The sequence below is a fragment of the Gallus gallus genome, chromosome 31 (genome assembly GCF_016699485.2).
Source record: "Gallus gallus isolate bGalGal1 chromosome 31, bGalGal1.mat.broiler.GRCg7b, whole genome shotgun sequence".
NCBI lineage: Eukaryota > Metazoa > Chordata > Aves > Galliformes > Phasianidae > Gallus > Gallus gallus.
The window spans coordinates 2,406,941-2,426,823 of record NC_052562.1 but is presented as its reverse complement, the minus strand read 5'-3'; the positions used below and the strand labels follow the sequence as shown (position 1 = coordinate 2,426,823).

At 53.6% G+C, this 19,883-nt stretch overlaps 3 protein-coding genes across 3 annotated transcripts; 1 reads left to right on the top strand and 2 right to left on the bottom strand.

Moving 5' to 3' along the window:
- Positions 1–310: 310 nt before the first annotated feature.
- LOC121107824 (immunoglobulin superfamily member 1-like) lies at positions 311–2,426 on the top strand. Its single transcript, XM_040654015.1, is given in 7 exon segments — positions 311–332; positions 645–829; positions 918–1,230; positions 1,352–1,492; positions 1,605–1,642; positions 2,101–2,166; positions 2,168–2,426. Coding segments are annotated over 7 exon segments (837 nt in total). The 3' UTR covers positions 2,240–2,426.
- A 1,932-nt stretch (positions 2,427–4,358) lies between these two features.
- LOC121107823 lies at positions 4,359–8,757 on the bottom strand. The gene is made up of 5 exons (XM_040654014.1): positions 8,722–8,757; positions 6,871–7,039; positions 6,475–6,753; positions 5,815–6,393; positions 4,359–5,374 (listed from the first exon to the last, which is right to left on the bottom strand). The coding sequence occupies exons 1-4, from the start codon at positions 8,755–8,757 to the stop codon at positions 6,170–6,172; spliced, it is 708 nt and encodes a 235-aa protein (XP_040509948.1). The 3' UTR covers positions 4,359–5,374; positions 5,815–6,169.
- A 3,102-nt stretch (positions 8,758–11,859) lies between these two features.
- On the bottom strand, positions 11,860–16,262 carry LOC107049819 (leukocyte immunoglobulin-like receptor subfamily B member 3). Its single transcript, XM_046904792.1, has 7 exons — positions 16,042–16,262; positions 15,613–15,638; positions 14,116–14,151; positions 13,728–14,006; positions 13,273–13,407; positions 13,081–13,118; positions 11,860–12,508 (listed from the first exon to the last, which is right to left on the bottom strand). The coding sequence occupies exons 1-7, from the start codon at positions 16,260–16,262 to the stop codon at positions 12,371–12,373; spliced, it is 873 nt and encodes a 290-aa protein (XP_046760748.1). The 3' UTR covers positions 11,860–12,370.
- Positions 16,263–19,883: the final 3,621 nt, after the last annotated feature.

Genomic DNA, 19,883 nt, shown 5'->3' with positions numbered 1-19,883 from the left:
TGGAGCCACATGTCCTGTGTTTGGCATCCCCTTGGATGACACCATGCATTGTCACACACTGGCAGCGTGTGACAGCTGAGAGGTGACAGGCTGTGTGGGGCACCCCAAAAGGGACTGCAATTCCAGCTCCATGCATGTCAGCCCTTGGCGGATCCCCAAACACACCACCCCTTAGTGACTGCATCTGCAACACTGAGGAGGTGTCATCATGTCACACCTTCTCCCTTGGAAACCGAAAGCAGTGCTCCAGCCACTTCCTTCCTCCGCTGCAGTCTTGCTGTACCCAAGCTGCTCCTGCCTCATGGCACCAATGGTGGTGGACCTCATCCTCGGTGAGTGACAATGGGGACATGGTGCCACGGGGGTTGGTGGCCCGGTGTGGGACCAGGACCGTGTCCCTTGCAGGTTGGTGGCTGGTGGCTGCGAGCAGGGCACAGCACCGTGAGTATGGGGAAGGAGGGAGAAAGGGGACAGAGGGAGGGGGGCGTTGTCAGGGGAGCAGCAGAGGGCCCAGGAGGGTGTGCAGGGACAAGGCTGACTGCTGTCCCCTGTCCTAGTGCCCCGACCCTCCCTGTCACTGCACCCCAGCCAGGGGGTGTGCCTGGGGGACAATGTCACCCTGCGCTGCCACGTGCCTTATCCAGCTGCCTGGGTCCGACTCTATCAGTACCAATATGCAACATACATCAAGCAGAAGGACAACGTGCAGGAGATGGCTGAGTTCTCCCTGGCTGGCATAAAGCAGGTAGATGCAGTGAGATATCAGTGCCAGTACCAGGGGTTGGAGCAACCAGGAACATCGGAGAAGAGTGACCCCGTGGAGCTGGTGGTGACAGGTGAGGGCACTGGGGAAAGCAGATGCCCCTGGGCTGTTCCCACAGGGCTGTGTTCCATCTCTGTTACCTCTCTGTGCTCAGATCACAGGTATTCCCCCACCTGGCATTTCCCTCAGCCCTGAGGAACACGTGGAGATGGGGACCAATGTCACCATCCGCTGCTGGAACAACATCTATGGGGTCGCCTTCTACCTGCACAAGGATGGGCTCTCAGCCCCTATTCAGCACCAAAAACACAGTGTTGGGGGCACAGCCACCTTCACCCTCTTTGGGGTGACCCCAGCTGATTCCGGCACATATAGGTGCTCCTACCGCATCGTGGGCTTCTGCCTTCTGTTCTCACCCCTTGGGGATAATGTGACCCTGGAAGTGATTCCCAGACCTGCAATCCCAGGTAGGTCTGAGTTCCCATTTCGTTCTCCCCTTCTCACCCATGGCTGACAGTGTCACTGCATCCCTCATCCACTGTGGTGGGGGCTGTGTACAAGGAAACCTAAAACACTTTGACCCCACAGGTGACAATGGGGGTGCCAGCAGGGACCTGGTGGCAGTAGTGGTGGGGCGCTGGGTTGCTGTGATTGTCTTCATCATCATCCTTACTGTCTCTGTCCTCCTCGTTGCCCAGAGAAGACAAATGCAGAGACATGAGAGGACTGGTGGGGAAGGGGTTAAATGACTTTGATCCCCCATACATCCCCTATAGATAGCCACTGGTGTTGTTTGGGCCCTCCATAATCCCACTCTTCTCCCCTCCCATTTATGACTCAGGTGACACCTCCAGAAGCCCCGAGGCTGTGCAGTTCCAGGTCAGTGTCTGGGTCAGGGGACTCCTAACAACAAAATTCCCCATTGCTCACCCCCCTCAAGACCTCAACAGGGAACCCCAAACCCTGCCCATGGGGACCCCAAGGAAACCTCTCCCTTTTATGCCTTCCCATGGTGTTCTGTGCATCCCCAAATCAAGGCCATGGCGACCTCCAAATCTCCACCATGGGGATGTCCCACACCCCAAACTGCAGCCCCCTGGCATGCTCCAAGCCTTAAACATACCCAGACTCAATGGGCACCCTCAAATGATAGTGGGACCCCCAAACTCCACCCACAGGTAACCCCAATGTCACAGCCACAGCTTCCCAAAATCTACACCACCCCACAATCCCAACCCCCTTCTCCTGGACAGCTCCCCACCCGTTACACAGTGCCGTCCTCCCCTCAGTTGGGATGTTGGGATCCCATGGTCACACTGCTGTCCCTGTGTCCCCAGGTGTCCCCTGGTGACAGCGAGGGTCTGACCTACGCCCAGCTGCAGGCTGTGACCCCCAGCACCCACCCCCCCCGCCTCTTCTACCACTCCTGAACCCCCCATTATCTACGCCGAGGTGGGCACGCGGGTACCCTGCTGATGCCCCCAGATGTGTACGCAAACACGGGTGTGTTGTGTGCACACATGGACTTCAAGGGTGCACAGTGCCAGTGTGCTCGGTGTGCTCACCATCACGTGTGAATTACAGCCATGTACCTGTGCGTGTGAACACGTGGATGTGTATTAAACGGGTGTGCACCATCCCATGTGCACAACAGATGTACAAACACACGTGTGGGACACACTGAACTCTGTGCTTCTGTGTGTGTCTGTGCGATGCCGTATGTGTGCACCACCAGCTGTACACACTGCTGCTCATGTGTGTCCTTGGCATGTGCTCCCGGGGTCTGCACTACATGTGAGCCTCCACAGCACATGCATGTCATCAACACGTGCCCTGTGCCTGCACCACATCTGTCCCCACAGCACACGCGTGTCCTTACCGTGTGCTCCCTAAGGCGCATCCCCATCTCCACAAGCCAAACCAGCCCCCATCCCACTGTGTTTTTGGGGCAGGATTTGTGGTGAGGAGGGAAAATGCCTTTGGGTGACGGTTGGGAACAGGACAGAGGGGTTGTGGGGTTTGCCAGAAAATGAGGGAGAAGAGGAAGTTTGTGTGTGGGAGGGCTGTGTGTGGGAGCAGCAGTGAGGGGAAGGGCAGGAGAGCTGACTTCCCCCTTTTGGTGGTGGAAGGGGAAATGCTGGAGAGTTTGTGAGCTCGATGGAGATTATGGAGTCCAGACGGAGGATTGTGGGGGGGCTGGGTGGAGAACTTTTGGGACTACAGAAAGGTCTGGGAGCTTCATGAAGGATCTGCAGTCTTCTCGATGGAGGTTTGTGTCTGGATAGAAATGTTGGGTTGGTTGGAGGCTTTGGGTCTGAGTGGAGGATTGTGGGGTGGATGGAGGTTTTGGTGTAGATGGGGTATTACGGTTTGAATGATGGATTTTGTGGCTGAATGGAGTCTTGGGGGCCTGGATGTTGAGATTGTGTCTGGCTGTAGAGATCAGACGTTGGTGTCGATTTAGAGGCAGGATGGAGGTTTCAGAGGGGACAGAGATTTTGGGGGAGGAGTGAAATTTATGGGGCTGGATGGTGGATGTGTGAACTGAATGGAGTTTTTTTGGGGTGGATGATGATTTTTGTGGCTGAAGGTCCTGGGGTTCATTGAGATTTTGAAGGACTGTGTGTGGAGGGTGGTGTGGGGTGTGGATGTTGGGACTGGATGAAGGATTAGGGGTGGCTGGATGGAGATTGTGGGGCTGGATACGGAGTTTGGTGTGAGATAGAGGTTTTGGGAATGGGTGGAGATCATTGGGATGAATGGAAGTTTTGGGGTCAGAACGCAGATGCTGTAGGTCGATTGCAGGATTTTAGGGTCTGGTTAAGGATTTTGGGGGTGAGTGGAGGTATTGGTATTGGAAGGACAGATAGATATTAGGAAACATAGTTCAGGTGTGTGGGTGGATAGAAGGGCCAACAGGTGGGAAGATAGAGAGACTGACAGGCAGAAGGTGGCTTGAATTTGTTGTGTCCATACAGGATCAGGAGGTGCAGCCCCAGGAGCAGGAGATCCTGTAGGACGATGGACGGGTGGATGGATGGATGGATGGATGGACGGACGGACGGATGGATGAGCAACAGAGTGATAGAAAGCAGCTTTTCTGCAGGGAAATTGAGGTTATGGTTGCTGCAGGAGAAGAGTAAGGATGACCGGGATGTGAATGAGGGAGAGAGAGAAAAAGAAAGAAAAGAGAGGAAATGGAGAGAAGTAGAGAAGGAATGTAAGAGAGAGAGATGGAGGGAGAAAAGCAATCGTGTTCTGTTTTGAGGAGCTGCAGTGCTGGAGCAGAAGGGGGGATGAGAGCGCTCATCCAATCACTGAAGTCTCCACCTGGCCAAAAGGAGACAGCAAGAAATGCAGCTTCTCTGGGCATCCCTTTGTGTCTGCTGGTGGGCAGCTGAAGCATCGCAAGGATGTAAAGAAGTGAGTTCACAATGCCACGTTGGTCAGAAATGTGTCTGTACCAGAAAGGTGCTTGTGGTGAAGCAGTGCCATTGATGGACACACAAAGGCTGTCCGGTTATCTCATGGCATCTCGTGCTTTGCAGCCTCTGTTGTTACGGCAAGAGCCTTGTCTTGCAAATGTTTGAGAGGTAGCAAGCAAAGAAAACCTGCCAGAAAATGGGTTTTGTTGTTCCACAGCACTTGTGTGGAGCAGAGAGTGCCCGTGTGAGGAGTTCCCGCGGTGAGGTTCCTGCAGCGCGAGTGATGGCACTGCTGAGCACAAGGAGCACATTGCATCCATGGCCGCTGTGCCATGAGCACACGCTGCAGGCCAACGGGCAGAAGCATCCAGAATTGCAGGGCAGCCCTTGGAGAGGAGAAGCAGCGGCAGCGCAGGGAAGGAAAGAGCCCTGAGAGCTGTAATGGCCCAGAGGGAAGGAACAGCTCAGCGCTGTGAGCAGCAGCTCTGAGGCTGCTGTACTGCTGAGAGCAGTTGTGTTGGAACACGCTCTGCTCACAGCTGTGGGGATCTGCACCCTTCGGGCCCCACGTTGGGCACCACAATGACTGCAGTGCTGTCACCCAGCAGCAGCTCAGCACCACACAGCTTTTATTCTCACTGACCCCTCCCAGTGGGATCCCAGAGAGACTCAGAATAAAAAGCCACAACTTGTTGGTCAAGATAAAATCTATTTGCCACGCGACAACAGGAAGAGAGAAATAACAGTAATGGTTATAGTATATGTCTATATGTGTGTATTTATCTGCAGATAGTTATAAGGAAATGTCTCACAAAGCAGTGCTCACCACCTCCCAGGCGATGCTAGAAGCAGAACAGAGGGAGGGCAGCATTTTGGGTTCAGTGCGTTTAGAGTTTTCTGGGATTGAAATCGTTTGGAGTTCATCAGTGATGATTTGGGGGTGCTAGATTTGGGGTATTGGGTTTGTGTGGAAGGAGCTTGTGAAAAGGAATTCAGCATCAAGTTGCCCTGAAGAGGAACGTGGGGTCTGCCCAAAGTGAGGAACCTGGACTGAGGAGGTGTCAGTGAGGTCCTCCAGCACCCACCTTGGCATAGATAGCAGGAGGCTGGGAGGTGGTGGGGGACCATGAGGGGTCGGAGGTCACAGCTCAGCAGAGTTCAGAGCCTCGCTTTCACCAAGGAGCACCTGGGACCACAGGGGGACATGGGGATGACACCACATGTGTCCACAAGATGCATGGGTGGCCCTACAGAACAGATATGCACGGGCATGTCCAAGAGGGTGGTGTAGATATGGGATTGCACGTGGACTGGATCTAGGGGGCACAGATCAAGTTAGCTGAAGCCATAGGAGGGCTCCTTTGGGGTCCCAATGGGGTGGTACTGGGGTTCCTTGGTGGTGATTCCTGCGGCCCCAAGGTGCAGGCTGGGATTTAAGGTCCCCTGTCCCAGACACTGACCTGGAGCTGCATGGCCTCAGGCCTTCTGCAGGGGGATCTGCATGCAGAGGGAAGGGAGAAGGGTGGGTGATGGAAGGCCCCGAGGGGCACACAGAGGAGAGGAGGGGAGGAGAAGGACACCAAGGGGCATCTATGGGAGATCAAAGACATTTAACCACTTCCTCACCAGGACACTCATGTCACCACACCATGAGTCTACGTGCATCCAGGACAAAGTAAAGGCCGAGGATGAAGACAAAGGCAGCAGCGCAGCCCCTCACCACCGACACCACCAGGTTCCCACGGGAATTCCTCCTGGCAACTGTGGGGTCCGGGTGTTTGGGTGTCCCCATCCCTGACCACCATCTCCATGGCATTGGGATGCAGTGACACCGCGGGCACTCTCAGGAAGGGCTTTGGCCTTCCTGAGGGTGCAGCTGTGGGTGTCACCTCCAGCATCACGCTGTCCCCAAGGGCTGAGGATGCAAAAGGGCGGGACTTGGGGCGATAGGAGCATCCATAGGTGCCAGCATCACTCAGGGTCAGCGCAAAGAGGCTGAAGGCGGCCGTGCCCACACCACTGTAGTCCTGACGCTGGACAGGGGCTGAGTGCCCATGCTTGTGTAGAAGGATGGTTCCCCTATAGCCCGTGTTCCAACACTGAATGGTGACATTGGCCCCCATCTCCACGTGGACTGTAAATTTGTCCCCGTGCCCACGAGGTCATCGGGGCTCAGGGAAATGCGAGGAGATGGATATCTGTGATCTGCATGTGGGGAGAGGACAAGGATGGGATGTGGCTCAGTGAGAACAGTCCAGAACCACCAGCCATCCCCAGTGCCTTCACCTGTCAGCACCAGCTGCACGGGGTCACTTGTCTCCGACGTCCCGAACAGCACCAACACCTGGTACTGGCACCGATACATCCCTGCGTGTTCCCATGTTGTCTTAATGAAGGAGAACTCAGCAGTGTTATTCTCCTTCTCCTTGTGATAGCGGTATGTCCAACCTCCTTCCTGGTACAGCCAGACCCTGGCAGCCAGCCGGGGCAGGTGGCAGCGCAGGGTGACAGTGCCCCCCAGGGACACCCCCTGGCTGGGGTGCAGCGACAGGGAGGGTCGGGGCACTAGGACAGGGGACAACAGTCAGCCTTGTCCCTGAACACACTCCTGGGCCCCTCTGCTCTCCCCCTGCCCACACTCCCCTCCCTCTGTCCCCATTCTCCCCCAGTCCCCATACTCACCTTGCTGTGCCCTGCTCGCTGCCACCAGCCACCAACCTGCAAGGGACACGGTCCTGGTCCCACACAGGGCCACCAACCCCCATGGCACCACGTCCCCTTTGTCACTCACCCAGGATGAGGGCCAACACCACTGGTGCCATGAGGCAGGAGCAGCGTGGGGACAGCGAGACTGCAGTGAAGATAGGAAGTGGCCGGAGAGCTGCAGTCAGTTCTCATTTTGGGATAGAGTTCCATGATGTAACCTCCCCATGTGACAATTGCAGTCTCCAAGGGGTTGGCACTGTGGGTCCCAGGATGAGACGGCACGCAAATATCCGTATCCACATCTTTTTTACACTGCCCCACTCCAGCTGTCACCTGTCAGCTCACACACGGTCCACAAAGCACTTCCAGCACATGGCCTGTCACTCTGTCCCCCATGGGATGCCAAGCACAGTACACATGGCTCCAATGGGCTGTCTCACATGGGATGTCACATGCAGTCCCCTACACATCCAGCCTGTTGTCTCCATACACTTTGGGTACCACACTCTTTCCCCATTGCTCTTTCCTCCGCCATCCCCATGGGGGACAGCAGCACGGAACTTTGTGGACACAGTGACACCGACACAGACTCGGGCCCAACCTAAGGACTAAGATGTGCATTGAGGAACACACGTGGTCCCAGCAGGGGCACACGCTAAAGGCGTGTTTAATGAGGGCACACGTGCAACTCTAACACAGGTAGAACCTGCTGAGGACATCCATGGGAAATACTGATTGCATGTATTGCTGTACACGCACAGCACAGCACATACACACCCCATGCCTCAGTGCTCAGAGTGTAGCACACATGCGTGTACATTTATTGTGAACACGTAGCAGCACACACACATTTAATGGAGATGAACTTGTAAAGAAGACGTACAGTGTTACATGCATGTAGTGCACGTGTGGCATTGTGCACACAGCACACTTTGCAATCTTGAAGTGCACGTGCAAACAGAACACATGTGTTTGTGCACGCGTATGTTTGTGCACATACACGTCTTACCCATGTGAGGTTGTGTGTATGCATGGTCACACACCTCCCAGGTTTAAATGGATATTTGGGTTGGATTGGTCCAGATTCTGGAGTCCCACAGAAGAGGTGGTGGGAGTTTGGGGTGGTTGGGAAATATTTGTGGTTCTTCATGAATGGTGGCTGGGTTTTGGGGTGGACTGGTTGGATTTGGCGTTCTCAACTGGTTATCCGGAACTTATGTAGTGTGAGGAAGAATGCTGGGGTTAGAGACGAACATCTGAGGGTAATTCATGTCATCCAAAGGCGACAGATGTCATCTACCTGGGCTTCCACAATGTCCTTGACAAGGTTGCACACCACTCCCTCATCTCAAAATGGGGGAGATGTGGATGCGAGCATTGGGCTGTTCTACAGAGAAGGAATAGGTTGGAAAGTCGCAGCCAGAGGGCTGTGGCCAACAGCTCCATGTCCAGGTGGAGGTGGTGATGAGTGGTGACCCCCAGAGGTCCCTCCTGGGAGCGCTGCTCTTCACCACCTCTCACTGACACAGATGATGGGATGGAGTGCACCCTCAGCACTTTGCTGATGGCACTGAGCCGAGTGCTGCAGTGGATACGACGGAAGGAAGGGATGCTGGGAAGGACCAACAGAAGACACATTCCTGTCTTTCTGTGCTGTGCTTGGTGTGGCCAAACACTGGCAGTGCTTTGTTGACCAACCACCCTACCATTCCCATGAGAAAGTTGTGGCTACTATACAAGCTGTTTTTTTGAGCAAGCTGTTGCTGTGCACTCACTTGGGAGGTGAACTGCACACCCAGCAGGCACAAAGGGATGTCTGAAGGGGACCTTGCGGGTCATCTTCATCGTCTTCATGGCAGCCATCGTTGCTCTTTGCTGATTCAAGACTGCCATCTCCAGGTGAGTCTCACCCCCCCATCCCTTCTCCAGCGCTGTGGGCCGACGCTTTCACTCCTCAAAACAGACCTTGGAATCAGAGCGGTGATCAGTCTGATTCCTATGTCTCTCACTGACTCTTGTTTTCTGTCGTCTGACTCACTGTCACTTCTGAGGATTCCCTCCTTCGTTCCCATTAATTGCACGATAGGGAATGAGAATGAAGAGATTTAGGGAGAGATGAAGGGTTAAAAGCCAAAAGGGAATGTGTGGAATTCCAATGCAGTTCAGACAAAGCACTGCCTTCCTTAGGTACTCCTGACTCTTCCACCCATCCTCATCATCCACCTGGTAGACCAAAATGGGTGGGAAAAAGGATTTGGGGGGACTCTTGAGTTGACATGTTTAATCTGGGAATCGTTTTCTGAAATTATTTCAGTTTTGTTGCATGGGAAAGAGGAGGGAAGAGAGGGAAGGAGGGTTTGAGGCACACAATGTGTTTTGTGTGGTGCACCAGAAGGAGAAGGAAGCTTAAAATAGAAAAGGGAAAGTAATGTTGGCTGAGAAAACGGACTTCTAGGAACAAATCTGCAGGAAACAGCAGATTGTCTGAGTAGAGGTTGGGATAAAAAGACAGTTTTAGATCGAAAGCCCAGAGATGGAGTGATTTCATTCACAGCTTAGTCCATAGGATTATTTAAATTCAAACCCACCTGATGCGTCCCACCCAAAATGACAGCATGTACATCCAGCACAGCAAAAATGTGGGCACCAAATGATGCCCGTCCTTCTCTTCCCAAAGGCAGACATCAGTCCTGAGTGTGGGAATGGGCAGAGCTGCAGGGAGCACAGTGACGCAGTCTGACAGAAAGCCTTCTCAGCCACAAAACCCCATTTCTCTGCGCAGTCCCACCAGAGGTGGTGCATTTCCATCAGCAATGAACAAGGGCTGCATGTCACTCTTGTACCCATCTGGCCCTGCAGAGGTGCCCCAGTGCAGCTGTCACCACTGTGACACGGGCTGCCTGACCACACTGGAGCCATCCATGCTGTGTTTGGCGTCCCATGGGGGACAGCATGCAAAGCAACACGCTGGCAGCAGTTTAGGGACAAAGCGTGAAACCTGGAAGGGGACAGCCTGAGTGGGGCACCTCCATGTGGTCTGCACGCCTCCACGTGTGCCGTCCCATCAAGGACCACACAGTGTCACCACAGATGGAGGATCACAAATACCACATGAGGAGGTGACACCACAGCATCCCGTGCCCAGGGGGAAACTGAAAGCAGCTTTCTCACCTCTCCCTGTGTCAGCTGCAGCCTCGCTGTCCCCAAGCTGCTCCTGCCTCATGGCACCAATGGCCATGGCCCTCATCCTCGGTGAGTGACAATGGGGACGTGGTACCACGGGGGTTGGTGGCCCTGTGTGAGTCCAGGACTGTCCCTCGCAGGTTGGTGGCTGGTGGCAGCGAGCAGGGCACAGCAACGTGAGTATAGGGACAGGGGGAGAATGGGGACAGAGGGAGGGGAGTGTGGAGAGGGGGAGGGAACAGGGGCTCAGGAGGGTGTGCAGGGACAAGGCTGACTGCTGTCCCCTGTCCTAGTGCCCCGACCCTCCCTGTCGCTGCACCCCAGCCAGAGGGTGTCCCTTGGGGACACTGTCACCCTGTGTTGACACCTGCCCCAGCTGGCTGCACAAGTTGAGCTCTACCAGAACGGACATATGAGATCCAAGAAAGACATGGACATGCTACAGGACACAGTTGAGTTTTCCTTGGTTAGTGTAGAGAAGGAAGATGCAGAGAAGTATCGGTGCCAGTACCGGGTTTTAGAGCCACCAGGGATGCCAGGGAAGAGTGACCCCGTGGCGCTGGTGGTGACAGGTGAGGGCACTGCGGAAAATGGGTGTCCCTGTGCTGTTCCCCCAGGGCCATGTCCCACTGCTCTTTCCTCTCGGCACTCAGATCTGTCACGGAGTTACCTAGATAGATCTGTGCCCGTGACAGGGGGGCAGTAGGCTTGCGGGCCCCCCTCACCCCTGGCTTCCCGAGAAAAACGAAGCAGCGGTAACAATCTAAGAAGGAGAACTTATTTTACTAACTATGATGTTGGGATGGAAGATGACACGATACAATGCAGTCTAATTGGGAGTAAGGATAATAAACCAAATGCAATGAGGGAGAGAGCGAAAGAGCGATAGAGAGAGAGAGAGAGAGAGAGTGAGAGAGTTTCTGAAACCAAAAGCCTTACTTGATGAAGGCGCCCGGCTTGGAAAGCACACCCACTCCTCTCCCGGCAGCAAGCGAAAGTGAAGAAGAACCGCGCGCAACCAGATGACGTATCTTCCGTGATGTGTCTTCCTTCTCTGACCGTGAGGTCCTCTGGGATACGTAGTTCTTCTCTTTGGACCATGATGTTATGATGTGGAATACCAATAGCGAAGTTGCAAAACCATGACATTCAGACTGCAGGATGATTTCCTGATTCGATGGATCTGGCAGCACCACACACCCTCGCTGACTGCTATTCCCTTCAGCAGTGAATTGGCTCTGCAGGGCTGCCAATGGCTCCTGCCAGGATTTCAGCCTTCCATCAGCAGTGTGTTGAAGGACAGCCTCTCCTTCTGGGCTGCCAGCAGCGCTGCTCCCAACACAGCACACACTGTGCGGTTCTGAGCCCAAGGCATTCCCGGTGGGGAAGGGCACACAGTGCCCCTTTTCAGCTCCTCAGGAACAGGGGAGCCGCCCAGCACTGGCATTTCCCAGGCAGCCATGGCTTGGCCCTTCTCAGGCCTGTCCCGGCATGGAGCCTTCCTGGGGGAGAGCTGAGAGGTCACCTCTGCACCTTTCCACACGGAGGGGATCTGACAGCACCGCCCCGTGAGTGTCACATCCTGTGCATGGAGGGTGGGAGGGAGGGAGCACAGGGACTGCAGTGCTGTCACACAACAGCAGCTCAGCACCACACAGCTTTCATTCTCACTGACCCCTCCCAGTGGGTTTGGGGTGAGAAATGCAGAGAAAGAGGAAGAATTTGTAGGTTCCGATAAAATCTATTTACTGAGACGGAAAACGAAGAGAGACATAACAGTAATGATGATGAGATATACGAATATATTTTTCCAAAGCAAGTGATGCACAAAGGAATTGCTCAGCACCCAAAGACCAATGATAAAACTGGAACAGAATAGGAGGCAGGAAATATTGGGGAATTTATAGGGGATCTATCGAGCATCAGTGGGAGATGGAAGGGGAGCAAAGGGACATGTCTGGGGATCTCCAGAGGAGGGGTAGATTGGGACAGATGAGGGGTTCTCAGAGGAATGGTGGTGGTGTTTGGGAGTGGATGGGAGAGGATTTGGAGGTCACAGGGACTGTTAAGACATTTGCGGGGATAAAGAAGGACTTTGGGGTAAGAGATGAGCATTTAGGGATTTGGTGTGTCTGGGAAGCATTTGGGATGCACCCGTGAGAATGTGGGATTGTTAGATTTGGGGAGGTTATCTGGTTTGTGGTTAGAAGAGGACATCAGGGAGTCCCAAGCAGGGAATTTGAGGTCTGTCCCCTTCCACACACCCCAGAAATGAGACACTTGGGGAGGCCCATCAGCGCGGTAAATCAGTGCTCACTGTGGTGTAGATGACAGGGGACTGGGGGGCAGTGGGGGAAGTGGGAGGCTGGGAGCACGGGATGTCAGCTGGCATCTCGGCGTAGGTCAGATCCTTGCTGTCCCTGGAGGGCCCCTGGAGATAGAGGAGGAGAATGGGATGCTACCATGGGGGTCCCCAAGATGAGTGAGCTGAGGGTGGGTCTGTGGTGTAGGTATGTGGGGGGTGTGGCCATGAGGAGGAGTCTGCATTTGTGACTGGGCTTAGCTTTGAGGTCTGCATGGGGGATGTTTGGGGGTCCAGCCGTGGATTTGGGGTGCCCATAGGGTCTCGTGGTGTTTAGGGACTGGTGGAACTGAGAGGCTCAATTTTGGTGTCCCCATGGGTCATTGGGTTTCCCTGTGGGTGCATTTAGTGCCCCTCTAATCCAGTTATCCGTGCCTATAGTGTCTACAGGGGGTTTAAGGCTTGGAGGGCATCTTTCGTTCTGGGTATTTGGGGTATCTGTGGGCTGGGGTTCCCCACATTGCAGGTTTGGGTTTCCCTAGGGCTGGACAGGGGTGGTGCTCATAAATGTGAGGGTAAGCCATATGAGGTTGGGGGTCATTTGTGGTCCCCATGGGGAAGGTTTGGGTTTCCATGGAGATGCGAGGTGTGGGTCTTAAGAAGTGAACTGGGATTTGGGGTCCACTGACCCCGACACTTACCTGGAATTGCACTGACTTGTGCATCTCAGGGGTGATACCTGCATCAAAAAGAAGAGGGGGAAGGGTGGGAGTTATGTGTAGGCCTCGAGGAACAACTGGGAAACCATAAAGGATCTGCAGAGGGTCAGAGAATAAGCAGAGGACATTAGAGGGGATCGATAGCTTAGGAAAACCATTGAAGTCCTTCCTCACCAGCGCTCTCATCTCTCCATGTCCAGAGGCTGCGGGCATCGAGGACAAAGTAGAGGCCCAGGCTGAAGACCAAGACAGCAGCACAGCCCCTCAGCACCGCCACCACCAGGTTCCCATGGGACCACTCCTTGGCACCTGTGGGCTCCGAGTGTTTGGGTGTCCCCCTCACAGGGCAGGGATGCCGTGACAGTTCCACCCACGGCTGACACTGGGGCCCTATAAATGGGATCTCCGACCTAACTGGGGTTGCAGGTGTGGGTGTCACCTCCACCACCACGCTATCTACAGGGGTGAGGACACAAATGTGTGGCCCTTGGGGTTGTAAAATTTTTTATTGGTGCTGGCAGTGGCCAGAGTCCCCTCTAAGTGGGTGAAGTGTGTGCAGGGAGGGGAAGAGATGGGTCTTGGCCGTGTGGGAAAAGCTCAGGGCCAGCCAGTGTCCATAGTGCCCTCACCTGTCACCAACAGCTCCACGGGGTCGCTCTGATTTGATGTCCACAGTGGCTCTGACACCTGGTACCGACACTGATATGTCCCGGCGTCCTCCAGGTTTGCGACAGCAAAGGAGAACTCAGCTGTATCCTGCTCCTTGTCTTTTTCCTTGTCAAATCTCAGAGTTCCATTGAACCAGAGCTGGACCCAGGCAGCCATGCGGGGCAGGTGGCAGCGCAGGGTGACAGTGTCCCCCAGGGACACCCCCTGGCTGGGGTGCAACGACAGGGAGGGTTGGGGCACTAGGACAGGGGACAGCAGTCAGCCTTATCCCTGCACACTCTCCTGGGCCCCTCTGCTGGCCCCCTGCCCTCGCTCTGCTCCCTCCATCCCCATTCTCCCCATACTCACGTTGCTGTGCCCTGCTCGCTGCCAGCAGCCACCAACCTGCAAGGGACACAGTCCTGGTCCCACTCAGGGCCACCAACCCCCGTGGCACCACATCCCCATTGTCACTCACCCAGGATGAGGGCCACCGCCATTGGTGCCATGAGGCAGGAGCAGCTTGGGGACAGTGAGACTGCAGTGGGGAAAGGAAGTGGCCAGAGAGGCAATCTCATTTCCCCTTGGGGACAGGATGCCATGATGTCATATCCTCGTGACAGATTTCCCCCATCTGTGGTGACAGTGCTGGGTCCCAGATAGGGTCACACACTCAGATCACTGCACACAGCCTCTGTTGTGGTGTTCCATGCAGGCGGTCATCCCCTGAGTGTCCCACACTCCCCAAAGTTCTGCCATCACGTGGCCTTGAGTGGTGTCCTCCATGGGTTGCCCAGCACAGAACATGTGGCTTCAATGGCGTGTTCCACATGGGAGGTCACTTGTGATCCCCAACACGTCCAGCCAGCTGTCACCATGCAGTTTGGGTACCACACTCTGTTCTCTGTGCTTTCCTCTGTCATGACCTCAGGGATCAGCACAGACCGGCTGGGGACACTGTGACACCCACACAAATGGGGAGGGCACACACTGAGGGCACTGAATCTGCACAGTGCCCCAGTAGGGCAGTCCATGCTTTCCTGGGGTCTCCAGGACAGCAGAGTCAGAGTGAAGGAACAGCTCAGAGCTGTGAGCAGCAGCTCTGACGCTGCTGTACCGCTGAGAGCAGTTGTGTTGCAACACGCACACGTGTGGTTAGGAACATGGACTCATTGAGGCCTTGGGGTGGCTGGGGACACATCTGGGGTCCCACAGGTCTGGTGATGTGATGTTGGGATGGATTGCAAAGAGTTCTGTTTGCCAGAGGCACGGTGGGTGTATTTCTGGGCAGGACCGGGAAGGCCTGAGGGATCCCTGAGCAACGAGGAGTTCTTCTGGGGCAGATGAGGAAGAAGTGCAGACTGGGGATATCGAGACTGCCGTGGGGACAGAGAGTGGCCAGACAGCTGCTGTCATTTCCTCCTGGAGTCAGGATGATGAGATGTCACATCCTGATGCGGCAATATTAGCCCATAGGGGTGGTTGCACTGTGGGGTCCCTCTGGGTTGGGACAAGTGGAGAGGTGCACTCTGCACACTGTGACTGTTGATGTACCCCACACGCTCTCAACCCTGGGGTGTCACACACTGCCCCAAAGGACAGAGTGTGTCCCCTGGCATGGTGTCCCCAAGCATATGCCAGACTCTCTGCACAGTGCCCCAGTAGGGCAGTCCGTGCTTTCCTGGGCTCTCCAGGGCAACAGAGTCAGACAGTGACTCAGAGGAACAGAAGATCATTTATTGAACTTTCCATCTGCAACCAATCAACTTGTCCCCTGCAACAAAATTAGGGGACTTTCACGAAAAAGTGAATGAGCGATACAGATAAAGGGTACTTTGGCACTGGTGTTATTGCCTTCTCTGCTACCTCCAGGGAAATTGAGGTTATGGCTGCTGCAGGAGAAGAGGAAAAGATGACTGGGAGGAAAATGAGGAAGAGAGAGAAAAAGAAAGAAAACGGGAAATGGAGAGAAGCAGAGAAGGAACGTAAGAGAGAGAGAGATGGAGGGAGAAAAGCAATCATGGTCCATTTTGGGGAGCTGCAGTGCTGGAGCAGAAGGGGGGATGAGAGCACTCATCCCATGGTTGAAGTCTCCACCTGGCCAAAAGGAGACAGCAAGAAATGCAGCTTCTCTGCGCATCCCTTTGTGTCTGCTGGTTGGCAGCTGCAGCATCATAAGGTTGTAAAGAAGTGAGTTCACAATGCCACATTGGTCAGAATGTGTTTGTACCAGAAAGGTTCTTGAGGTGAAGAAGTGCCATTGGTGGTCCCACAAAGGCTGTCCGGTTATCTCACAGCATCTCGTGCTTTGTAGCCTCTGTTGTTACGGCAAGAGCCTTGTCTTGCACCACCACCAATTCGATGCGGACACTCTTCTCTGATACTCCCGGTGGCTCCAAAACCCGGTACTGGCACCAATACTTCATTGCATCTTCCAGCTTTACACAAACCAAGGAGAACTCAGCCATGACCTGATGCTTGTCCATGTCCTTGTAGGATCTCAAAAAATCTACCATCCTGGTAGAGCTCAACCCAGGCAGCCGGCTGGGGCAGGTGGCAGCACCACTGGCAGAACGCCTGAAATCCACGCTGCTATTTTCCCCGTCCATAGATCACAAGTTCACAAGACTGTCCCCAAAATGACAAACCCCAGGGCCGCTTCTTGTTTTGTACTGACCTGACAGTATCTGCATCCGGAAACATATCTGCCAGGAAACAGCACTTGCTGGGCTTCTTCTCTGCGCTTTGCTTCTTCTAATTTCCAATTTGGGGTATAGATACTGTAGGGCAAATGAAGGTGATGACAAAGCCTTTATTTAAGAAATAGGCACACGAGGGAAAGATATCAAAAAGAATCGACTCACCCCTCCCGGTAGCAGCGCGCAGCCCGAGCCGAGCTGAGGAATGTGTCCCTCCCCTGTTCGTACCGCCGCGCCGCCGCACTCACACACTCACAGAGCCCACCCATTGGTTCAGGCTGTGACCCTGGAATTCCACTACACTCCACCCCTTCACAGCATGAACCAATGACTGAGCAGGTAGGGGGTGAGCCCCTGCAACCTGGTGGCCCAAGACACAATGCGCATCGCGACGCATACACAACACCCGCCGCAATATAGGATGTCAAAACAATAAAGGCAATCAGTGGCAGTCCCCTTCACGGTTCTGTTGGGCCAGTACTTGATGTTCTTTCTCGAGGCGTATCTTTTTCAAGGACCAGTAGCGCTTCTGATTCATGCTCTCCAGTCCCCAAAAGTTCAGCAGTGCGTCACAGGGTGTCATGATGTTTCCTCATAAGCGTGTTTGAGTGATGTTGCTCCTGCGGGCCATCCTGTGAACTTAAAACCTCAAGGGGAGTAAAACAGATGTTTAATAGGTACGAGGAGGGGTAGGTCCGCCCTCCACGGTAAGATGCAGGCTGTATTTCGGTCTTGAGTCAACACCTCTGCCTGTATCGGGGCACGTCCTGGCCTTCGATACCACACTCTTTGGCCCGAAATCTGCGACTGAATCACTATATCGGGTACCAAAGGGGGGGTTCTAATTTGCCACATGGACATGATTAATGTCCCCCTTGCAATGAAAACAGGGGTGTCAACTATTACCTCTGTTGGCCATACACCGATTACTGAAGGGTTTACTGATCCCCCAACCTCTAACAATCTCCCCCAAGGTGCAAGGAGACCACACCATTTTGGTCCTGCTTGCACCTTCCAAGGCCATTTTACCTTGTGTCTCCCGGGCTCTAGGTCATCAGGGGCAGGGAGCAGAAGATTATTCATTGTGCCAACTTGTGGCTTGAGTGAGGTGTCCTTGCTTGTAATTTGTATCCTAAGTGGGGAGGCCCAAGTTGTCTGCAGCATTTTTAAAGCACTGGGTCTGCCATCTCTTGGTCTCTCATTCAAGTCTCGCAGGGTTTCATAAAGCCTTTTGGTCCACCCCTGCAAGGACTGTGAATCTGCCTTCAGAGCAGCCTTCAGGATCCCATTGTATCTTTCTATTAGGCCTGCTCCTGTTGGATTGTAGGGCAGGTGAAACCGCCATTCAATGTTATTGTCTTCAGCCCACTTCTGCACAGTTGCACCTGTGAAATGTGTACCTTGATCACTCTCAATAACCTCAGGAGTCCCGTATGATGCCATCAATCTAGTTAGAGCTTTGATGGTATTGGCTTGGTTTGCCTTTGCTACAGGATAGGCTTGCATCAGTCCACTCGCTGTATCGACACAAGTTAGGGCATATCTGGCCCCCTCAGATCGAGGAAGGGGACCTATATAATCGATCTGCCATCGCTGTAATGGGTTGTGTCCTCTAGCGAGATGGGCCGTAGTTTCCGGCAGAGGTCTTGGTCTCATTCGCGAGCAAGCGTCACAGTCCTGACATGCCTGGACAATATCTGGTAACTGTATGGGCAACCCCCATGCTTTAGCTGCTGCCCACATGGTTTTCTGTCCTGCATGCCGTAATTTCCGATGCAGCCAGTGAGCTATGTCTTCTGATGGTGTACTTCCCAACCATCGGACTCGAGCCAGTGTGTCAGCTTCATCATTGCCTGGTGACTGCAAGGGTTGATGTCCAGAGACGTGGTATGCTCGTACGGTCCTGTGCCTAACCACGTTCCATATATCAACCCACATATCTTTGCCCCAGATAGGTCGGGCATGGATTGTCCAATCCTGAGTGGCCCACTGTGCTATCCAGAGCGTGAGCCCTCGGTAGACTGCCCAACTATCTGTGCAGATGTTTAGTGCACTGTTGCCAGGCTCTTGAGTTATCACCATCCACACAGCTCGTAGCTCAGCCCACTGGCTACTTTGTCCATCCCCTTCTTCAAACCATATTGTTTCAGTTGAGGGATGGTATGCGACAGCTCGCCACCTACTTGGGTTCCCTCTGCTGGATCCATCTGTATACCAGGCATCTTCTGGGATAGGGTATTTTCCCTCCTGTACAGGACTCTTTTCTGGACAAGTAACCACTATTTCCTCAGGTGTCTCGCTGTGATATGTTACTGGCCCAAGTATCTTTTGAAGTTCTTCCTTCAGTGGAGATGATGACAGGCGGCTTCTTTGGCTAAGATAGGCAACCCAGCGTGCTACTGTTTGTGATTGGGCCACCCCGGTCTTAGGAATGTGAGTTAGGTCTTTTACCCACCCCTGAATTGGTAAAGTTGTTTTGACAATAACCTCTGCGGTCTGAGTTATTGGTTCTACTGCCTGCAATGCAGAATAGGTAGCCAATAACTGCTTTTCAACCATGCTGTATCTCTCTTCTGCTCCATGCCAAATCTGTGACCAGAACCCAATTGGGATTCGAACAGAACCCTGGCGCTGCCACAGCCCCCAGCCAAACCCTTCTTGGGTCACATGCACATCTAGTTCGGCTGGAAGGGTTGGATCAAATATACCTAGCGCCTGGGCCTGTTTAACAGCTATTTTTGCTTGCTGGAAGGCTTCTTGTTCTGTTCTACCCCAATCCCATACTTGGCCTTTTTTTGTTAATCGATATAAGGGTTTTAGCAGTTGTGCTAAGTGGGGAATAAAGGATCGCCAATATCCTAATATACCCAAAAACTCCTGCAACTGCTTCGGTTTCGTAGGAACCGGGAACGCTTGGATCTTATCAATGATCGCACTGGGTAACACCTTAGTCTTACCTGACCAGACAACACCCAGGAATTTAACTGATAGCCCTGGTCCTTGTACTTTTTGTGGGTTTATAGCCCATCCTTTTTCCTGTAAATAAGTAATTAATGATGGTACTGTCTTTTCTAATGCCTCGATTGAGTCAGATGTTAACATCAAATCATCAATGTAGTGGAACATTTTGACAGTAGATGGTTTGTTCCAATTTGCCAAGTCACTTGCCACCAAATTATGACAAAAAGTAGGTGAATGCACGTACCCCTGAGGTAGAACTTGAAAAGTCCACTGCCTGCCCTCCCACGTGAATGCAAACTGGTCTTGGGACTCCTTAGCAATTGGAATGCTGAAAAATGCATTTGCTAGATCCAGAACGCAGTGGTATGTTTCTATTTCTCTACTTAATGTATCCATGAGGGAAGCGATGTTGGGTACAGCTGCATGGATCGGTGGCGTGACTTTATTTAGTTCTCTGTAGTCTACTGTCATTCGCCA

Bases quoted from the DNA above. Each gene is read 5' to 3' on its own strand.
- LOC121107823 (XM_040654014.1), bottom strand. From the start codon at position 8,757: ATGGCTGCCATGAAGACGATGAAGATGACCCGCAAG. The intron at 6,754-6,870 runs GTGAGTATGGGG...CCCCTGTCCTAG, and splicing joins AGCGAGCAGGGCACAGCAAG to TGCCCCGACCCTCCCTGTCG. The intron at 6,394-6,474 runs GTGAAGGCACTG...CCCCACATGCAG, and splicing joins CGTGCAGCTGGTGCTGACAG to ATCACAGATATCCATCTCCT.
- LOC107049819 (XM_046904792.1), bottom strand. From the start codon at position 16,262: ATGGTAGATTTTTTGAGATCCTACAAGGACATGGACAAGCATCAGGTC. The intron at 13,119-13,272 runs GTGAGGAAGGAC...TTTTTGATGCAG, and splicing joins ATGGAGAGATGAGAGCGCTG to GTATCACCCCTGAGATGCAC. The intron at 12,509-13,080 runs GTAAGTGTCGGG...CTCTATCTCCAG, and splicing joins ACAAGTCAGTGCAATTCCAG to GGGCCCTCCAGGGACAGCAA.